The 19,349-nt window shown below is 31.1% G+C and overlaps 1 protein-coding gene across 9 annotated transcripts in view; it reads right to left on the bottom strand.

Moving 5' to 3' along the window:
• The window catches only part of LOC143243175 (ras GTPase-activating protein raskol-like), a 199,953-nt gene continuing 180,604 nt past the window's right edge, over positions 1-19,349 (bottom strand). For all 9 annotated transcript variants that reach the window (XM_076486974.1, XM_076486976.1, XM_076486991.1 and 6 more), the window contains 18 exons: positions 19,293-19,347; positions 18,428-18,545; positions 17,942-18,007; positions 17,588-17,684; positions 16,529-16,608; positions 15,636-15,698; positions 15,347-15,462; positions 14,561-14,709; positions 13,859-13,934; positions 13,610-13,700; positions 11,958-12,077; positions 10,845-11,164; positions 8,989-9,481; positions 6,247-6,520; positions 5,605-5,881; positions 2,602-2,734; positions 899-1,101; positions 1-374 (listed from right to left, as the gene is read on the bottom strand). In XM_076486974.1, the coding sequence (XP_076343089.1) occupies positions 116-374; positions 899-1,101; positions 2,602-2,734; positions 5,605-5,881; positions 6,247-6,520; positions 8,989-9,481; positions 10,845-11,164; positions 11,958-12,077; positions 13,610-13,700; positions 13,859-13,934; positions 14,561-14,709; positions 15,347-15,462; positions 15,636-15,698; positions 16,529-16,608; positions 17,588-17,684; positions 17,942-18,007; positions 18,428-18,545; positions 19,293-19,347 (2,990 nt within the window). In that variant the 3' untranslated portion in view covers positions 1-115. The remainder of the gene's footprint in view (positions 375-898; positions 1,102-2,601; positions 2,735-5,604; positions 5,882-6,246; positions 6,521-8,988; positions 9,482-10,844; positions 11,165-11,957; positions 12,078-13,609; positions 13,701-13,858; positions 13,935-14,560; positions 14,710-15,346; positions 15,463-15,635; positions 15,699-16,528; positions 16,609-17,587; positions 17,685-17,941; positions 18,008-18,427; positions 18,546-19,292; positions 19,348-19,349) is intronic.

The following is a 19,349-nucleotide window of genomic DNA, read 5'->3' as shown; positions in this document are numbered from 1 at the left end:
GAAAATAACGATTTATTCTAATACAAAAAAAATAATTGCTCTGGCTGATATTGTTAGAACCAGGCCTGGAAGTACACATCACCTTGGTGGGCTGACAACAGGGTTTTTAGATAAATTAGCAAGAACTACTCTTGTAAGGAAGTTCCCCATTTTCCAGGAGGGGTACTTGTAGTAGAGGCGAGTTTCTTAAACCATTTTGTCCCAGAAGCTTGTAGCGTTCCTTTAATTGACTCAGAGCTTTCACAAGCCTCACATTAGCAGAGTCCAGTGAGTGTATCTTTCTCTCTTGTGCTTCAATTACCTTCTGCTTAATCACAATCAATCCCTGCATCTCTTGCTGTTCACGTCGTAACTGATCCTCCACAGCAATCAACCTATTATTCATAAAAATCCTATTAAGATACATAAAATTATGATATCATACAGCAGGTATAGAATTTAGAAAATATCAACCATATGCATAGGAAGCACTGAGGTTTAAAAAAAAATTCTGATTTCTTTCATCTATATAATGTATACAATTAACATACAAGCTTAAACAGTTTTTAAGCACCAAAGTAGTAGGAAAGCAAATGACAAAAACCAAATTCTTGCAGTTATTGATTGAAAACAATACTGACAACAGCATTCACGAATCAAATAATTACTATTATAATACATGCTAAAAAACTATATTTACGGCATAAGTTTCAAATGTCCTATTTTGATATTTTTATTTGTTCCTAGCTGTCCAGTTTTCTACTGTTTATTTGATGTATAAGCTATGCATTATTTTCTGTTTATTTATAACACTCAGAAGGGCTCTGAAACTCAAATGTCTTGGGTAAGTTGGGTTCACATTGATACAATGTTCCATTCACAACTGTAGAAAAGCCACCACTATGAAGGGTTTATCTACCTGGTTATGATATTTTTCATTTGTTGATCTTTTTCTTCTTGTTGTTTCTTAAAACGTTCTTCACCAGCTTCCAACTTAGCATGCCAATTAGCCATAACCTGCTCGGTACTGAACTCTCGATGAAAGAGCTTTTCTTCTGCTTGATTCAGCTTGCTTTGTAGCTCAGTTATCAGATATTTTAAGTTCTCTATTTCTTTCTCGTACTGGGGATTAACAAAGAAAATCTGATGTCAGTGAAAACACCCAGAGTATGTACAAAAGTTTACAATAAATGATGAGAAAAACATTGCTGATGTAAAGCAAAGGCAAATAGTAGAAGTTAGAAATATACTTTCAGAAACAGTACCTGTATTGAGTGCTAGTTGTGATATAAAAATATTCCTGCAAGTTAAACAATTTCACTACAAAATAATACCAAGAACCAAAGGCTCAAAAGATTTTGATGAAGCATACACACTTTAAGCATTTTTAACATATATTACGCTTTTTTTTTATTGAAAACTAGTACTATGTAATGATGTCACAGCCATTATTAGAATATAATAATGTATATATTGATATACCTTATGGTTTAAGTAGAGACGGGACGAAAATATTTTTGTCAAGTTATCACATTAAAATCTTATATAGTATTAGGTTGTCCCAAAATAAATGTTGGAATTCTCACATTGACATTTAGAAGATGAATATTGAGTAACTTATTATTGGTTGGTTGGTTTAATCCAACGTTTGTAATTTACAAGGTGTCTTAATTGTCTACTGTTTCAACTCTACTCACGGTAAGTTTTGCAACACCCAAGACAGCATGGGCAAGAAGGTCTTTCATCTGATTTTCCTCTACAACTTCAAAAGTTGGACGAAAAGCTACCAACACTACACAGAACATTAACCAGGCATTTGGCCATGGATCTGTTACTGAACATACATTTCAGCATTGGTTCCAAAGGTTTCAACATGGAGATGAAAGTCTTGAAGACTATGAAGGTCAAGAAAGGAAGCCATCCTTAGATGAAAACACATTAAGGGAAGCAGTTAAGACAGACCCTCACACAACAGTATGTAAATTAGCAGAAAAGCTAGGCACAAGCAAGTCAAGCATTGCCAACCACATGAGTGTGATTGGAAAGACAAAAAACTTGGATAAGTGGGTTCTGACTGAAGATCAACAAAACTGGCATTATGAGACTTGTCAAGGATGATACACAAAAAATTGAATGAATTGGAATTTGAGGTTCTGTATCATCCACCTTATTCCCAAGACCTTTCCCTTACAGATTTTCATTTTTTCAAGCACTTTGACAACTTTTTGAACAATAAATGCTTTCAAAACCAAACAACTGCAGAAGAAGCTTTAAGGGAGTTTCATTGACCACAGAAACTTTTGATTTCTACAGCAGGGTCATAAACAGCATTGTTACATATTGGCAAAAGTGTGTTGAAGCAAATGGTGCTTACTTTGATTAAAGCATGTTTTACAACACTGGTTTATACTTTTCCAAACTTCACATTTCAAAACCGACGTTCATTTCTGGACAACCTAATATTTATGAAAAATAATATTGAAAAAATTCTGGTACATTAAGAGGGGAATTACACTTTTTAAGACAAGAAAAAAAAATTAAAAAAGATGAAAATAAGTAGATTTTTTACGTGTGTCATGGACAATCATGAATTCTTATGCACATATTTTTTGATGGACATACTTCTTTAATATTCTTCTTCATTTTACAATTTTTTCCACGGGCAACATTTCCTCCACAAGATAAATGTTTGTCACACAATACTTCTAGAAGGTCAGAGACAGAATCTAATGAATCACTGTCCCACAGATCCTCTCTGTAAATACATATTTAAATTCATTATATTCATTTGCTTGCACATGCTAAAAAACAATAATTACACTGGCATATATTTTAATATATAGGAAACTTAAGCAATTTGAAATTATATATATGATTCTCTGGCACGAAACAATTGAAATTATTAAGAGAGATAACACTTTCCAAAAAAAACACATACAGTTTACATTGTACCCTATTTTTATTAAATATATATGCATAATAAAATAACTCAGTTGTGTGAGCCAAAAGCAAAATAAAAAAGTGGAGTGCTTGGCTTTATTATTCACTTTAATTAATCTGTATGAATTTTTTTTTTAACCACCAGATTAATCAATTAATATTTTTCTTTAAAAATAACAAATGAAAATTTTGTCAATTTAGAAATACATGAAGTTATAAGGTTGCAGTTGCCCTTATGACAAAGCTGATTTCTTGTCTGACCAAAAGGCATTTGTTTTTGAATTTTGTGCAAAGCTACATGAGGACTATTTGCACTAGCCATCCCTAATTTAGCAGTGTAAGACTAGAGGAAAGGCAGCTACCCACCACCAACTGTTTGGGCTGTTCTTTTACCATTTAACAGTGGGATTGACTGTCATATTATCACACACTACAGCTGAAAGGGCAAGCATGTTTGGTATGATGGGGATTCGAATCTCTGACCCTTGGATTACCAATTGAGTGCCTTAACCACCTGCCCATGCTGGGTCTGAAGTGTAAATGTTGTTTTTGTCTTAACATTCATCAAAATGTGTAAATCCCTCCAGTATGAACTATAAATTTTGAAAAATAACTGAGTTCAAGAAAAGATTGTATAAATACACGAGTCGTAAGGGGTTATTATAGTTGGGAGCTGGATAAAATGACCTTGATGGGTTGATAAGATCCTTACTGTCCCTTTAAAAGTTTATTAAATCCTGCCACTGAACATGCTTGTCCTTTCAGCTTTATAGACATTATAGTGCAAGAGTCAATCCCACTATTTGTTGGTAGAGAGTAGCCAATGAGTTGGTTAGCTGCTTTCCCCCTAATCTATCACTTTAGAATTGAAACAGCTAGCAATATAGCTTTTGATTAGATTTGCATGAAATTCAATAAACAAACAATCAGATAACCTTATTCATGTATTATCTATCATTTTGTGAGTAATTATGTTATCATTATTTCTTCCTTCAGATGCAAAAGTTTCTTCCAACATAATTATAATGTTACACACTTATTACATTATATAACAGTCATATGCTTTAAATAAAGTGATTAACTGTTTATTAGCTTATGATATGGTGTAATATTAATGAATGTGAACATGTGATATCAACATATGCCAAATTGAAGCAGTGACAAGCATAATTCAACAAGCATTAATGAAAAGCTACTGGTTGTACATATCCCACATATGAGTCAAGAAAAAACATATTTTCTGATCAACAATTATATATTTTGACACAAGTATACATTCTACTTAAATTAGTCTTAATGTATCTGCAAGAATTGTACTTAATTTCTAAAATAATCATTTAACAAAAATAACCTATTATTTTATTTTACGTACAACTTGAACTAAAACTAAATAGAAAAGTTATTTTTGATTAAAAGTGTCATTACATACAAAAACCGAATAAACAAGCATTTCAAATCTGTCATTAACTTGTACAATTGAAGTTTCAAACTAAAATACAAAGAGTAAATCAATATATAGATGTAACTATCCTAATACTATCATATACAGGTGTTGGACAAAAAAGTGGGCCTCCTTGAAATTATTGTTAATGTGTTATATCTACTATATTTATTAGATAACTTTTACTTATTTTTTCTGTTATGATTTTAGAATGCACTGGATAAGAACTCTTCAAACATAATCTCAAATCCTAATTTTAACAATGTTTTTTTTCAATTTCCCAAAATTTTCAATATTTTACCTTTGTATTCTATAAAATGTGTTGTGCACCTGCTGTAGTTTCTTAGATCTTATTAGAATTAGCCCACAAAATGATCAAACAAGTTAAAAGATATCTTAAACATAAAAGAATTGATGTTATGGAATGGCCAGGTCAATCATCTAATATCAAATTCAATTGCAAATTTATGGTTAAACCAATTAAGAAAAGATTGCAAACCAAACATAGAAGATGAACTTTTTGAATTACTCAGAGAAAGATGGCAGTCAAGCACTCAGGAATAACCACACAAACTTATTGAAAGCTTTTTTGTTTGTTTGAATTTAAGCACAAAGCTGCACAATGAGCTATCTGTGCTCTGCCCACCACTGGTATCAAAACTCAGTTTCTAGCAATGCGAGACCACTAGCATGCTGCTGTGCTAACTAAAAACATGGCATGTTAATGTGCAGAATGTATTGAAATCCAAGGGAATGCTGAATTGTGAAAATGGTTTGTATTGTTTTGAGATTCATTTTTATGTTCAATTATTGCATAGAAACTTGTTTGATCATTTTGTAGACTAACTGTAACAAGAAGATCTAAGAAACTACAGCAGAGAAAATGTAACTAAAATTTTGAAAAGTTCAGGTATTTATGCAAACCAATGTTAAAATTAGGATTTGAGATTGTATTTAAATAGATCTTATTGAGTACATTCCAAAAACATAATTTTTACCTATGTTTTGTTACCTAACAAAAGATATAACAAATTAACAACATTTTCAAAGGGGGCCACTTTTTGCCCTCCCCCTGTAAGATGAGAGAAAAAAATTTCACAGAAGAATCTTTAAGAAAACACAGTTTCTCATTTTAGACTTGTTCTTTCTCTGATATCCTTTTAAAATTTCTCTTAAATTGCAGCCTATGAAGTTCATGATCATGTATTTCTTTCTACTGTTGTACTACAAATCTTTAAGCTTACATTTTTCTTCCTGTGACATCAAAAGATGCCTGCCTCTCCAGCTTACGTCTGTGAGGCCCACTCACTTGTGGACATGTGTTATAGTGGTCAGATCCTACAGGTGAAGATACTAATCGGTATAAGTTAGGATTACGAGAACTTGTGTGTGGAGCAGACGGTTTGAAAGGGGTGTGACGATCTCTTGGAGGGCTCGACTCACAACTGTCTCCTTCAGAAGAAGAAGGTGGATAGCAGTGGCATCCAGACGTGGTAACTGCAGATGCAGACTCGGTCAGATCTGTTTAATAAAGAAAAAACAGCATAAGGAACAAGTGATATGGGAAGTTACTAAAACAGAATTAATTGGCTATTTAGCTGAATTCATTTGAAGCATATGTGTATACATACTCAGCTTGAGAGAAACTTCAAATGTGCATTACTGTTTCATTTGACTTGCTGGTTGATGTGAAAGATCACTAGCTTAAAAGAGAATCAACACAGAGAAGAACTACCAGCATACACTGAAAACTATAACTATACAAGAAAAGTCTAATATATTACTAAATGATCACATTAAGTTATATAATAAAACAAAAACTGTGTCTAAGCAAAACACACAGGTGTATATTATTATAAAACTGAAATCTCTTTAAATTAACATACCTAAGTATGGACCACAAACAACAGACAAGTCCTCGATACTATGACTGCTACTCAGAGAGCTGCTTACAGATGTCCTATCCCTGGTAGGCTGACTGGGTTTGGCACTGTCAAATGGCAGACTTTCATTTTCTGAGAAGCGATACATAGGGTTGTTAAAAGCTAAAGGTGGTGCCACCTGCTGGCAACCATGTGATTCCAAGTGAAGCTGGTCAACAGGAGAGCTGGACTGGCTAATTGCTATGGATTGGTAGCCAGAGGATGCTACAGTAGAGAGCTATTAGAGAAGGCACAAAAAGTTAGAGAAAAGTTCTGAATTCTTTGACAAAAATATTTTTGCTATTTGTAACTGTTCTTATTCTCACCTACATAAACAAAACTTATAAGAGAAGTAAGATAATACTGACAAACGTACAGTAAAAAAAAAAAAGTCAAGCCTATTACTAAATTTTTAAAATGTTAACTAACATGAAAATCTTGATATTTACTTATACTGTTACACCAAATTAATTTACAAACCCAATGCAATAGCATATCTCACTACTATATCTTAAACAAATTTATTCTAAACACCTGTGCTCACAAGTTTACTTTACTTAGTAGCATTAGTGGCTTAATAATGTTTCATATGATAAATTACATAAACATAAACCCCAAATACCCAGCCAAGTTTGCAGTGGGTCTATTAAGGCCACATTTAAAAAATATGTTTGTGTGCTGCCATCTATTCTCTGTCCTAACGATACACCCACACACAGGTGTGTGTGTGTTTATATTTCATCAAAGCATCTTATTGTTATGCAGCATATTATCTTTCATTATACTAGACAATAATGTTAACGTTGTTCATTCATTGTCGTTAACTGCTAAGCTCCACAATGGGCTATCTGTGTTTTGCCCACCATAGGTATTGAATCCCCATTTTTAACATTATAAGACCAGACTTATCACTGAGCCACTGGGGGACAGCCAGTAAAATAAAGAACTTTCCATTTTAAACAACAAACAGTTATTAAACATAAAATGATAACAATCAAGCACAATTTTGATTTGTTCAATGTTTATTACTTCTACATACACACCATCTGGATCTTCTTTCTTATTTACTCTTTAATCAAATTCTTCCAAATATGTGGGTAAAAAAATCGTTTTACATTTTTATAAATAAAGATCAGCACAACTGAAAGATTCTAAAATTGAAATTATATAGGTTTATTTATTCTCTATCTTTTAACCTGGTGTCGGGGCAGTGCGAGATTGAGTATCTATGGGGTTGGTAGCATTTTCAAAAGACACTATCTGCTAGAAAATATGTTCCTTACCCTCATTATAATTTTTAAAACTTTTATTACGACCAGTACAATTTTTATAAATTTTCACAAACTTTAGTAGTACAGTGGAATCCCTCTAAAGCAGCCACCTTCGGAACTGAGACAAATTGACCTGATTAGAGGGGTTCCACTGTACATAATTAGGGATTATGTAAACAAAAAAATGGAACTGTGATTGAATCTGAGGGGTGGCCACTTAGAGGGGTTCCATTGTAAATGAGGAACACATACATCAAAATATTTCTCTCATTATTAACAAATGGTCTATAAAATAACCATCAGTAAATAATATTTCTCTTGAATATACATTTGCTTTATATTACAAGTCAACTTTCAACATTGCATGTTTTCAAAGCTTTTTGGCAGCCAATCATTGTTTAGAGTAAATGTATCAACTTCACTAAATAAATCATGATGGAAAAAGTTTTTATGGGTTTGGGGGAACCCACAGCATTTGCTCATTATGCTAATAAGCTAATCCAGTTGTGGTAAGAGGTTATAACATATAAATGAAACATCCATTTACAACATTCTTACATACCCTCTAACCCCTGACTAAGGACTATTCACAGATTTGCAAGATAAGAGGTAAATAAATCTTTTTTGGTCTCTTTAAACAAAAGACAGTTTTTATATAAAAGTTGAAATTAGACATATACTAAAATAAAAAGTATAATGCACAAGTTACAGAGTTATAAAGGAACATTCAACTGAAGAATGTATCTCAGAATAGCTGGTATGGGTATCAACACTTATTGATAAGAGGAAAACAAAGTTTCAACCTTCCTAGGTCATCTTCAGGTTAACAAAGAATTCATTGAAGAATGCCTACCAAATCTCAAGGTACTCAAAACAACATTGTATAAGATGGCATGCAAATGAATTAACACATAATGATATATTAATATAAATCTCCTCCATAGCTCATTGATACGTCTAATGTCTTATGACACTAAAATACCCATGGTGGTCACAGCAAAGAGAATTTATTGTGTAGCTTTGGAATTAACAACAAATATACACCCACTGCATCTACATTGTAGCATCTAGCATAAAACTGCATATAAAAAAATGTAAACACAAATTATTAACACTGCATAGATTTCAAATACAAATTTAACAAACTTTAACCTCAAAATTAAACAGGATAATTTTAATCCTTCTGGCTTATGTTTCATCTTCCGTAAACTCTTTCAACCAACAGCATAATGTATTCCTTTCCTCAAAAAACTTTACCTTTAACAAGTCTAAAATAATGTGTTTTGTAGTTTTGCAAAGTCTTCAAAATTTTCTAAAAGTCTGAATACCCCAATTTGTTGTTATAATAACTAATAATAATTTGTTTATTCTAATGATTATGGTTGTGTCTATACTAAAATATAAGTTTATAACAGTACAAGAAAATTTGCCCTACCTGACTAATAGACATCTGACTTCCTTGAATATTGTGGTAATCCAGTTCACTTGAAGAAATGGAAGGGTCTTCGTCAATAGCTAATGCTATAACATCTGAATAATCCTTCCCACTGGGTCGGCTAGATTTCTCAGTTGCTTCTGTATTTTTTATCTCTAGCAAATCATAGGTTGGATTTTGTATTTGTTGAATCACAGAATAAGAAGAATTGTTTTTTAAACATTGATTTCGTTTGTTTGCACACGCAGAATGTCCTGGATAGGTTCCACTGATAAGAGTTTCACTGTACACAGATTTTGTAGATCTAGTAGGAAGAACATCATTCGGTATACAGTAAATACTGGAGTGTGTTCTTCTACTGATCCGAGTTAATTTTTCTTTATTGATTTGGTCAGACTTAACATCACTTTCTACTGCACTGGATAAAACATAATCTCTGGATGTTGATAAATCTTGTGATATCTTCTTGATGGATCCTGACACAAAGGTGCTCCTGCAAACAATGCAAATAAATTAATGAATCAGCAATAATTGTGTCTCACAGAAACTCGGTGATAAGTTTCATTGCTTCTAACGCTAAAACCACGATAGGCATAGTAAATATAGCTCATTGCATAGCTTTGCTCTTAACAACAAAACCAATCAAACAAAGCCAAACTGACATAACAGTATTATACAAGTTGGCCAAAGAGAAATGTACTTATCCTTCAAGTTATACAACTTTTGTACATTGATTCTACAAATTTGATTTTTATTTCAGATAATACTGAAAGATGTCATAAAATAAACCCAAAACATACTGACTATTAAAGCAACAGATCACAAATACTTTCCATCAAATCAAAGTTTAAAATTGTGTCCCTCACAGATGTCATGTTTGTTTAAAGGCTGGTGGAGTCCAGGTTGAACACCTTGGGTGATGCAGCAGTGTACGTATAATTAATTCATTGTACGAAATATTAATAAAGATGCTTTGCTGGTTTTTAGAATCATTTACTATAGACATATGAGCATTTGAAATGTGGATATATTTTTGGGGGCTATTCCATAGGTCTTTATTAGAAACTAATTATATATCTGCAAAAAGATTGTTAAAGCAATTTTTTAAAATTTTGCTGTAGCATTTTGTATTATATCAAAGTATTTGACTGTTAGTCCTGTAGCATTACATAATATGACTATACTGTGTCCATATACTTTAATAGTAGTTTGGTTGGATTGTTTTATCTTGAGACAGTATCTTATGATGTATTGTTTGTTTATTTTACAGCTAAGCATTATTAGGCTTACCTTCTGGGTTCAGCATCTGTAAACTCACTGCAGTCTCTGTGAGAGACCTCATAATGTAATTGGATTTATATGAACTTTACTGATAATTCATAGACATGAGAAATAGAATACCATTATCTAGCAAGGAAATAAAACAGTTTAAATATTCTACACAGTAGTTCTTAAACACTACACAATGTTAATATTGACTATCAGCTCAAAAATAATCACTATTCTGTCTCTCATTCTGATCATAAAAACACAAACAAACGAAGCTAAACCTATAAAAAAAAATGTGATGGTGACAAAACTTTAGATCTCAGTGATACACCAGCTAAAAACGCATTCTAACAATACAACGTTACATACACCACTAATATATCACTGTTTATTGCGTTATAATATAATGTGCACTTTTTCCACATTAAATATATTCATAGGACCATCTAGGCATTTATGTTAATAGATAAATATTATGATAGACATTTAAATTTTAATTACAGGAAATAAATTAAAAATTTGCTAAAGATCAACAAGACCATATAAATAGAAATTTAACATTACAAAAATGACAGTAAAATAGTTGCCTAGGTAGAGTAGATGCCCTGTGTGAAATTTTTGGAGAAGAAAGTGCTGCACTAGATATCTGATGTGTTGTTGAAACAGAGCTGTTCTTTGGTATTTGGTTTTGTGGTTCTCCATTCTTTGTACTGTTAGAATCATATACTTTTGAGTGACTTTGGTATTTTGGTTTTTTGGCATCATGAAGAGCCATTCCCAGTTGTTCTTTGGTCTTGTCTTCACTTGACAGAGGGGCACTCATCTGTTGGAAACAGGAGGGCTGAACAGCTGCAGCAGAAGTCCCTTGTAAGATCTGCTCTAGAGCTTCAACTTGTTCATAATGACACTAGGGAAGAAAGGAGACAAAAGCTTTGTTCATATGTCTAGCAGCAATGGTTCCTTAATAACATTCCAGATGCTGGAAATGCAAGGAAATTGAATTATGTATAAATAAACTATGTCCAACACCGAGATGTCTATTTTACTGTTTAATGCAAATTTTCAACCTTCTGAACAGCAGCACGTAAAAACACCTGATACACCACAAAACATAAGGGCAATAACTACTGTGTGGGTTTACATCTATAATAAGCATGTGACACAAATTATAGTAACTTTAATGCATTTTCTTATACTTATTATAACTAAATCATTTGTCAAATATTTATACAGTCGATAAATTGATACAAGTCATTCTGTAATACCTAAATATTTTAAGCATGCAAGAGGTTAATGTCATTCATAATCTTTACTAATTCAAAAATAATGACCCTATAAATAACAATGTAAATATGAAAAGGGTCCAGTTATAATGGGCTTCATTAATAACAAGTTTTTACTTTTTTTTTTCCTCCAATAAATTTACAATCCAATTTACTGATGCAATTTTAATAGTTAATCTTTTGTGCGTTTCCTCATTAAAATCATTTTCAAAACCTAAATACACCATATTCTCTTCCACATGACAGATGACACATAAAATACTTGAAAATAGCCCCAACAACTAAGCAACAAGTAGTTCTATAAAAATATTAAAAACATGTTTATGTGTTCAGATATAACAGGGGAAGTATTAAACATTTTACTTTTGTCTCCATTCTCATTAACTGAACATCACATTACAACTAACAAAGTTTTACCTTCTTGTTTACCCTAGAAATACAGTCTGTAAGCAGGGAATGAAGGACAGACAACTCTCTTCCTAGGTCTATGTATGCATCCAACTCTAGGCAAGAGTGATGGTCCTTGGATAGATGACTCTAAAAATGGTCAAAAATATGAAAAGGAATTCAGAATAAAAATAAACAATTTTATAATTAAGTTCAAAATAATTTGGTTTGCACTTTGTTTTACTGTGTATGTTCAGGTGATAATGAGGTGTATCAGAATTTTCAGAAAACATCTAACAAGAGACCAGATGAAATACTTATTTAAAAAATTATCTCTATACATGTGAGGAACAGGTTGTCTTATTACATAGACAAAAAATGAAAAAAAGCAGGGGTTGTTATGATTGGAGATCAATCAAATTGTATTTATGCATTGAATGAAGTACCTCAGGGCTCTACATTAAGATTTTGGTTCTTTTTGATCTACATCAATGACACAGATGAAAGAAAAGTCAACAGATTAATTAAATTTACTGATGACATCGAAGTTTTTGGTGTTACTGACTATGAAGAAGATGCTACTGCTTTAAAAGGATTCAAATTATTTAGTGAGATAGGTGAATAAATGGCAGATGGCTTATACTTATAATAAATGTGGGATATCACAATTTGAATTACAAGTATAATTTTGATGGAAATAACCTTGAGTGTGTTATGAAAGAAAGGGATCTTGGTGTTCTGGTTGAACAGTTTCTTAAGCCATCCAAGCTACTGGCAGAGCAAATTGGATTCTAGGTAATGTTTACCTCAAAAAGGATACTTAATTCTTGAAAAGAGTCCAGAGAAGAGCTACTAAGGATGAAAATGTTATCATGTAAAGATAGGTTAAGATATTTGAACTTATTTTTGTTGACAAATAAAGAAGCTCAGGATTTTCCAATTAAGTATTTAAGATACTTAATGGAACTGATGGCACTGATGCATCATCTTTTTCATATTTAATGGTGAGAATGCTAAGACTAGGGAATACAAGTATAAATTTTATATTTGAGGAAAGGCAGCCAGTCAACACCATCCATTGCCAACTCTTAGGCTGCTTTTTTAGGAATGAACATGGGATTGATTGTAACATTATGCCTCCATGGCTAAATGGATGAGTATGTTTGGTTATAGGGATGCAAATTCACAACTCTTGATGGCAAGAAACCCACTTGAAATAAAAATGTATCTCAAATCAGCTGGTATGGGTATCAATAAAAGTGTTAATACCCATACCAGCCATTTTGAGATGCAAATTCACAATTCATGGATTGTGAGTTGAGCACCCTAATTATCAAGCCATGCCAGGCCACTTAATTTAATGAATAAAACACCAAAGACAGAGCAAAAGGTATATTATTCTTTAATATTATGTTATGTTGTACGTTGTTGATTCAGATGGTCAGTTCTTCATGAATTATTTGAATATTTTTCAAACATGATTCCATGGAAAATGAATTACATTTCTACATCTTCAACATTTGCTTAAGTTAAAAAAAATTACTCCGTACACAAGGTTTTGAAAATTATATCTTCTCTTTTTCTAGTTATCTATAACTTTGCAAGATTGTGAAGTTATAAAACAAATTTACAACCAAAAACCTTATAACCATAGATTTAAAAAAAAAAAAAGTTCAACTTACAGAAATTTGCCACAGAAAATTTTTCATGGTACTCCATTCCTTCTCAACAAATTCATTCATGAATTCCATAAAACTTTCCTTGCCACCAAATCTAAGAATGAGACAAAGAAATTCAAACTGTGTTGAAATATGACTTAATGCTTCCATTTTTGTATGTTCATTGATTAATATGTTTTCTAATTAATTATTTAGTCATTATGATATCCTTTTTGTTTTAAGTTTTTACAAAATAAAGTTTAAAAAACTTACTTGGTAAAGTTTGCTAATGTTTGAATGGTTTTAGTGATGAGGGTCAAGTTTCTAGCTGCTTTATCCTGTGGGTATTCTGTAAGCAAAATAACTAAGTGTCAGAAAAGTAAATTATTCAACATGTCTCTACTAGAAAACTCAATAAACATTTATTATTCTTAAAAATACTCTGCAATTAAGTTATTTAACATAAAATAAATTGATAATACATCTTCACATAAATCATTTCAATAATAATTTGTTTCTATGGATATATTAATTTGGATGTGATAATTCCCACACAAATATTTAAAAAACAAACAAACTTGAAAGTACTTTAAAATCTTGAACTAGAGTCTGCCTTCAATTCTGGTGGAATGTAAAGAGAGAGCATGAAAATATGATAGTAACTGTATTTCTTTTGGTGTGTGCAATAACAATCAATTAGAACTTCAGGTTAACACAAACAGTGAAAATAAATAATTAAAGGAGAGCTATAAAACTTGTCAATGAAGTATAGAAATACAACTACAAATATATTTGTTTATTTGGTTGATGTAATGCACAAGAAGCTTTGCCCAACTAGGTTATCAAAACACAATGTTTTAGCAATGTAAACACATGGATTTACTTTTGAGCAGCTGCTCAAAACTTTGCATCAAAGTAAATGAGACAAGTTTAAAACAAACCAAAACACATTAACTGTTAAAAGACTTATGATACCTTGTGTCAGATTGAAGAGACTTGGAGACAAAATTGCTGGACACAGAAATCTTAGAAAGAAAGAAGCACTGATCAAGTTGTCACTAATGTCTTCTCTTCCAACAGCTGCTAACCTCTCCCGATACTCACAAAACACCTGTCTTAATTCACTGTGGTGAAAAAGGATTCAGGCTTCTTATTATAATTACACCAAAAATGGAAACTTAAATTAACTTAGGTTGCTAACCATCAACTAGGGTCCTCTAAAGTACTAATATTAAAATCCTTCTTATTAAAAAACTTAAATTATGGAGATTTTATGACTACAATATTCAAACTTTGAGCTAAGCATTACAAGTAAAGTTAAATTCTTAACAACTCAGTGTCAAATAAAGTTGTCAGTCAACCATGCATTATAAAAATTGATGGTAAAGAAATAGTTTTCGATTAGCTGTACTCGTTACAACCCTCAAGACTTGACTGTTCAAAGTCAGCAACATTTTTCTTTTAAATCTCTTCCAGTGTTTCAGTTAAAGTAGTTCCAAAACATTACACAAAATATGTTTATATACAATAATTGGACTGGAGCTTTTGTACAGTGAGATAAAAATAATAAAACCTAAGTTCAGTATTAGTTTACAGTACTCTAAACCTATCTTGCTTACTCTTCTAATCACAATAGATTATAAACACTTTGAAGTCTCCACTGTAGAACATAAACATAACATAAATAAGCATAGCTACCAGGTTAAAGATTTGTACCTGAAAACAAACATGATATTATGTGAATAAAAGTAAATGACTCACTATGGCAAACTGTGAGCAGAATTAATGATTTTGTGCCAAGCCATCTTCACATAGGTTAACAGGTTTGATTGGTGCCGTTGTAGAACTGCATTGTTGGAAACCTTACTGGGATCCACCTGATGAAACAAATACATCCATCATGTAAGTATAATTACAAACTGTACTTATACTATATCATTATGGCTTCAAATGTAATGTCTTAATAGTAAAAAAACAATGTGCAAGTTCTTATTTTGATATGATATGAATACAGATATTCTTTATTAAAAAACAAGAAACTTTTTATTACCTCACAGTCGTTTGAGTTTTCCATAACTGTTCGTACAAATTCTCCTAATGTGTCCTGAAGATACTGAAATACATAATTACATACTCTTATTTCAGTATCAGCATTGATCTCCTTAATAAAAAGTTATTTTAATTTGGTTTTAATGTTCTCTTTCAGACATTTCACAATTTCCTTAACACATTGAAAATTCTTACTCAGCTGTTATTTAAGATTTTGCTTCTGAGCTAAACATATTAAAATACTGCTTAACTAACACAAGAAACTTTCAGAAAGTAGTTATTATATCATAGTCTCACCAATAGAATAACAATATCAAATATGATATACTCATCCTACAGAAACTTGGGAAACTTTAGCAAGTACAACAATTACTATTTACTTCATTTCTTAATTTTTAAATTAAAATTTCTTTTTTTTTCCCATTGGTTTGGCAGAAAGTCTCTTGATTTATAATACTAATATACAAAATTCAATTTCTCACAGTGAACAGAATGCAGAGAGCCTACTGTTGTCTCCCAGTGGGTTAGTAATTAGATCACAGACTTATAATTCTAACATCCAGAGGTTCAATTCCTCATGATGGACAGAGTGCAGATAACCAATTCTGTAATTCAAGGCCTAGTAGAGAAATGTAGTCAGGGTACTTGACTAAAAATCTGCAAGTTTCTGGATCAAAACTCATTACCTTGGTGTTATAATATAACAGTCAATCATACTATTCATTAGTGGCAGGAAGCATTGACTAGCTGCCTTTCCTCAAGTTTACCACTTCAAAATTATGGACAGCTAGCACAGATAGCCTTCAAGTACCTATCCTCAAAAATCCAACAAGAAAAGAGTTTCATGATGATAATTTCAAACTATAGCTATTTTACAAGAGAAGAAATATGCACCTTGTCTCCCAGAAGTTTCATGTAAGCTTCTGTAGCCTTTGTGGCAAGCGAGTTTCCTCGAAACGTTAAATGTTGATCATCTAGTCAAAGATAGTAGAATATCTTTTATTCATCTTATGCAAACAGTGAAAAAACCAAAAAAAATTTTCCAAACTCAAACATACAGCTCAAAGACACAGAAATTTTGTTTTAATTAACTTTCCTAGAAATAAAACTTTTGGATTTTAGAAAAGGTTATTAAATGTGTAGACAAAAAGGAAAAAAGATATTTTTGGCTTCCTAGCATATTTACAAAGAATAAATGTAGTCTTGTCTACACATAATATTTTAAAGAATGCAGACATACATTAGAATACTAAACACCATTGTTCAAAATGTCTTTAAATTCATCTAAGCAGACTGATCGAAAACTATAAAATTAATTAAATACCTTGGGCAAAAGAATAAATAGTTAAATAAACAAATGTTTATTGAATTTAATTATTATACTTTCTTAACAAAACCAAAACTGACTGGAATTCATATGCACTAAAGGAAGTTTGAATGTTTAACCCACTGTGAAAGCAATTTAAAATCATGTATTCAATAATTTTTAGATTTTAAAATCAATGTATTGGTTATAATAAGTTGGAATTTTTCACTAGTTTAATGTTTTTTTTGAAATTTGATTTTTGCTACTAACCAAAGATTTTCCTAATTTCAAATTAATCACTCATACACACATACATACACAGATGTGAATATAACTGACCAATAATAGTATGATATAATTAAACCAAATAAAGATATTTTGTTTTTATCAAAAAAAAATTTTGGAATAATTGAACAGTTCGATCTATCATCTTACCTTCAATTTAACCTATTACTAAAACATACAAGTCACTGCTTGTTTTCATTTATAGCATTTACCAATATCAGATAAAAACAATACCAATTCTGTACATTAGTAAAATCTTGCATCTGTTTTCTGTAAGTATAACAAAGAATGACCATTAATTTACTGAACTTTTAACAAAACACTTGACACTTATTAAAAATGTAATACATATTCATTCATACCAATCTTTTCAATATCGTCCATAACGACATCTGAAAGAAAAACTTTGGCCATATTTTCTCTCTGCATGATGCGTACTAAAGCAGTAGCTATCTCTTCCTACGATAAGAAACGTTAGGACATTATCATTTATTTCAAAATTCTAGACTTATTTTGTGATATTAAATCAAATAGTCTCATCTTAAGTAAAAACAGAAAAAAGTACTAAGAGCAAACTATTATATTTTATATTAAAAATTTGACTTTAAAAGATTGATACAATTCTTTTTGTTGTTTTAATAGTTAAATAATTTCTGTAACACAGAAAAATCTATTATTTGATACATTTGTAAATGAGAACCAACAAATGTTCTTACCTTTGTTCGCACACTAATAACAGGTTCTAAAATGTCACACAGACATTTGTACTCCATTTTAACGTACTGCAATAAAAAAAAATGCAATTAACATAAACAACAATAAAGGTTTGTAGCAATACCAACTTCTTTTAAAAATTCTGAACACGTGACTAACAAAGTTGCTTCTCCGCAAGATCAAAATTATTTTAATCAGAACTGTTGTAAACAAACACATTTCTTAGAATTATTTGTTCCACTCCTAAAAATATTCAGTAATGTACTGCTAGATAAAAGCAGTAGTAGATGATTCATTTACATAGAGAAATTTCAAGGTTAACATGTATCAAGTTGTAATTGAGATCACTGGAAATTTCAAGACATTTATTTTTTAACTTTTCTAAGTTGAACTTCCTATACAATGCTCCTTAAAAGTAACTGCCATCACTGCCCAGAACAAAATGAGAATGTTGATGCCATGTTCATGAAAAGGTTACTTGCACTTACCTGTAAAAACTCCTTGTAGCAAGAGAGTGGTAGAATGTCTATTACTTGGAATTGTGCTTTGATCCTTACTGCTGAGGTATCTTTATTACTCAAACCTTTCTCCATCACAACTTGATACCTGTCATAAAATATTATTAGAACTTTCTGGAGTAATTTCCGATGTTATCAATTAATAATTAATGGAAAAACTTTCAAAATGATAGATTTAAGTTAAAATGACAATAGAAAATATTAACCTGATACAAATATTCACTTTCAAATAATCAAGTAAATGTACTTGTATTGTGAAACTATCTCTGGCTGCATATGTTTTAAATAGAAAAACAAGGCATATTTGTCAAATAATTCAAATTGTACTTATATGAACTGTTTTAATAGAAAAATCATACATTTCAATATAACAGTACTGGAAAGATTTCATTGAAAACAATGAAAGATAAGTTACTAGTTTTAAATATACAGAAGTTAGCTATACATTGTTTTTTTTACAGAAGCCTAAAACATATAAAAAATAACTTTAAGCTTACTCTTTTACATTTATCTTGTACTATAAAACTTCAAAAGTTTTCCAAATTGTGAAAGTAACTTGGACTGTTCAGTTTTTGTAAAATTCCATTTTAATTTAATGAACAAAATCATAAAATTATTATTTATATATGATTATAAAGCATAACATATATATAGAAAATAATTAATTTCATGATATATATGTCATAAAACACGTTAATATCAATCAAACATACTGCCCACTTCCAACAAAAAAAAAAAATCCAAAACTGTACAATTCAATACAAAGTGCTATTAAATAACAGATATAAGCAATTAGTATGGTTTGTTTTCTAGATTCAAAGATAGCTCAACTCACCATTTTTCAGTCATGTGCCTACTGTTTACACTAGTAACAGGAATTTGCACCGTACCT

Source organism: Tachypleus tridentatus, chromosome 2 (genome assembly GCF_004210375.1).
Source record: "Tachypleus tridentatus isolate NWPU-2018 chromosome 2, ASM421037v1, whole genome shotgun sequence".
Taxonomy (NCBI): Eukaryota; Metazoa; Arthropoda; class Merostomata; order Xiphosura; family Limulidae; genus Tachypleus; species Tachypleus tridentatus.
Note: the sequence above shows the minus strand (reverse complement) of the source record. Positions and strands in the feature narration are given on the sequence as shown.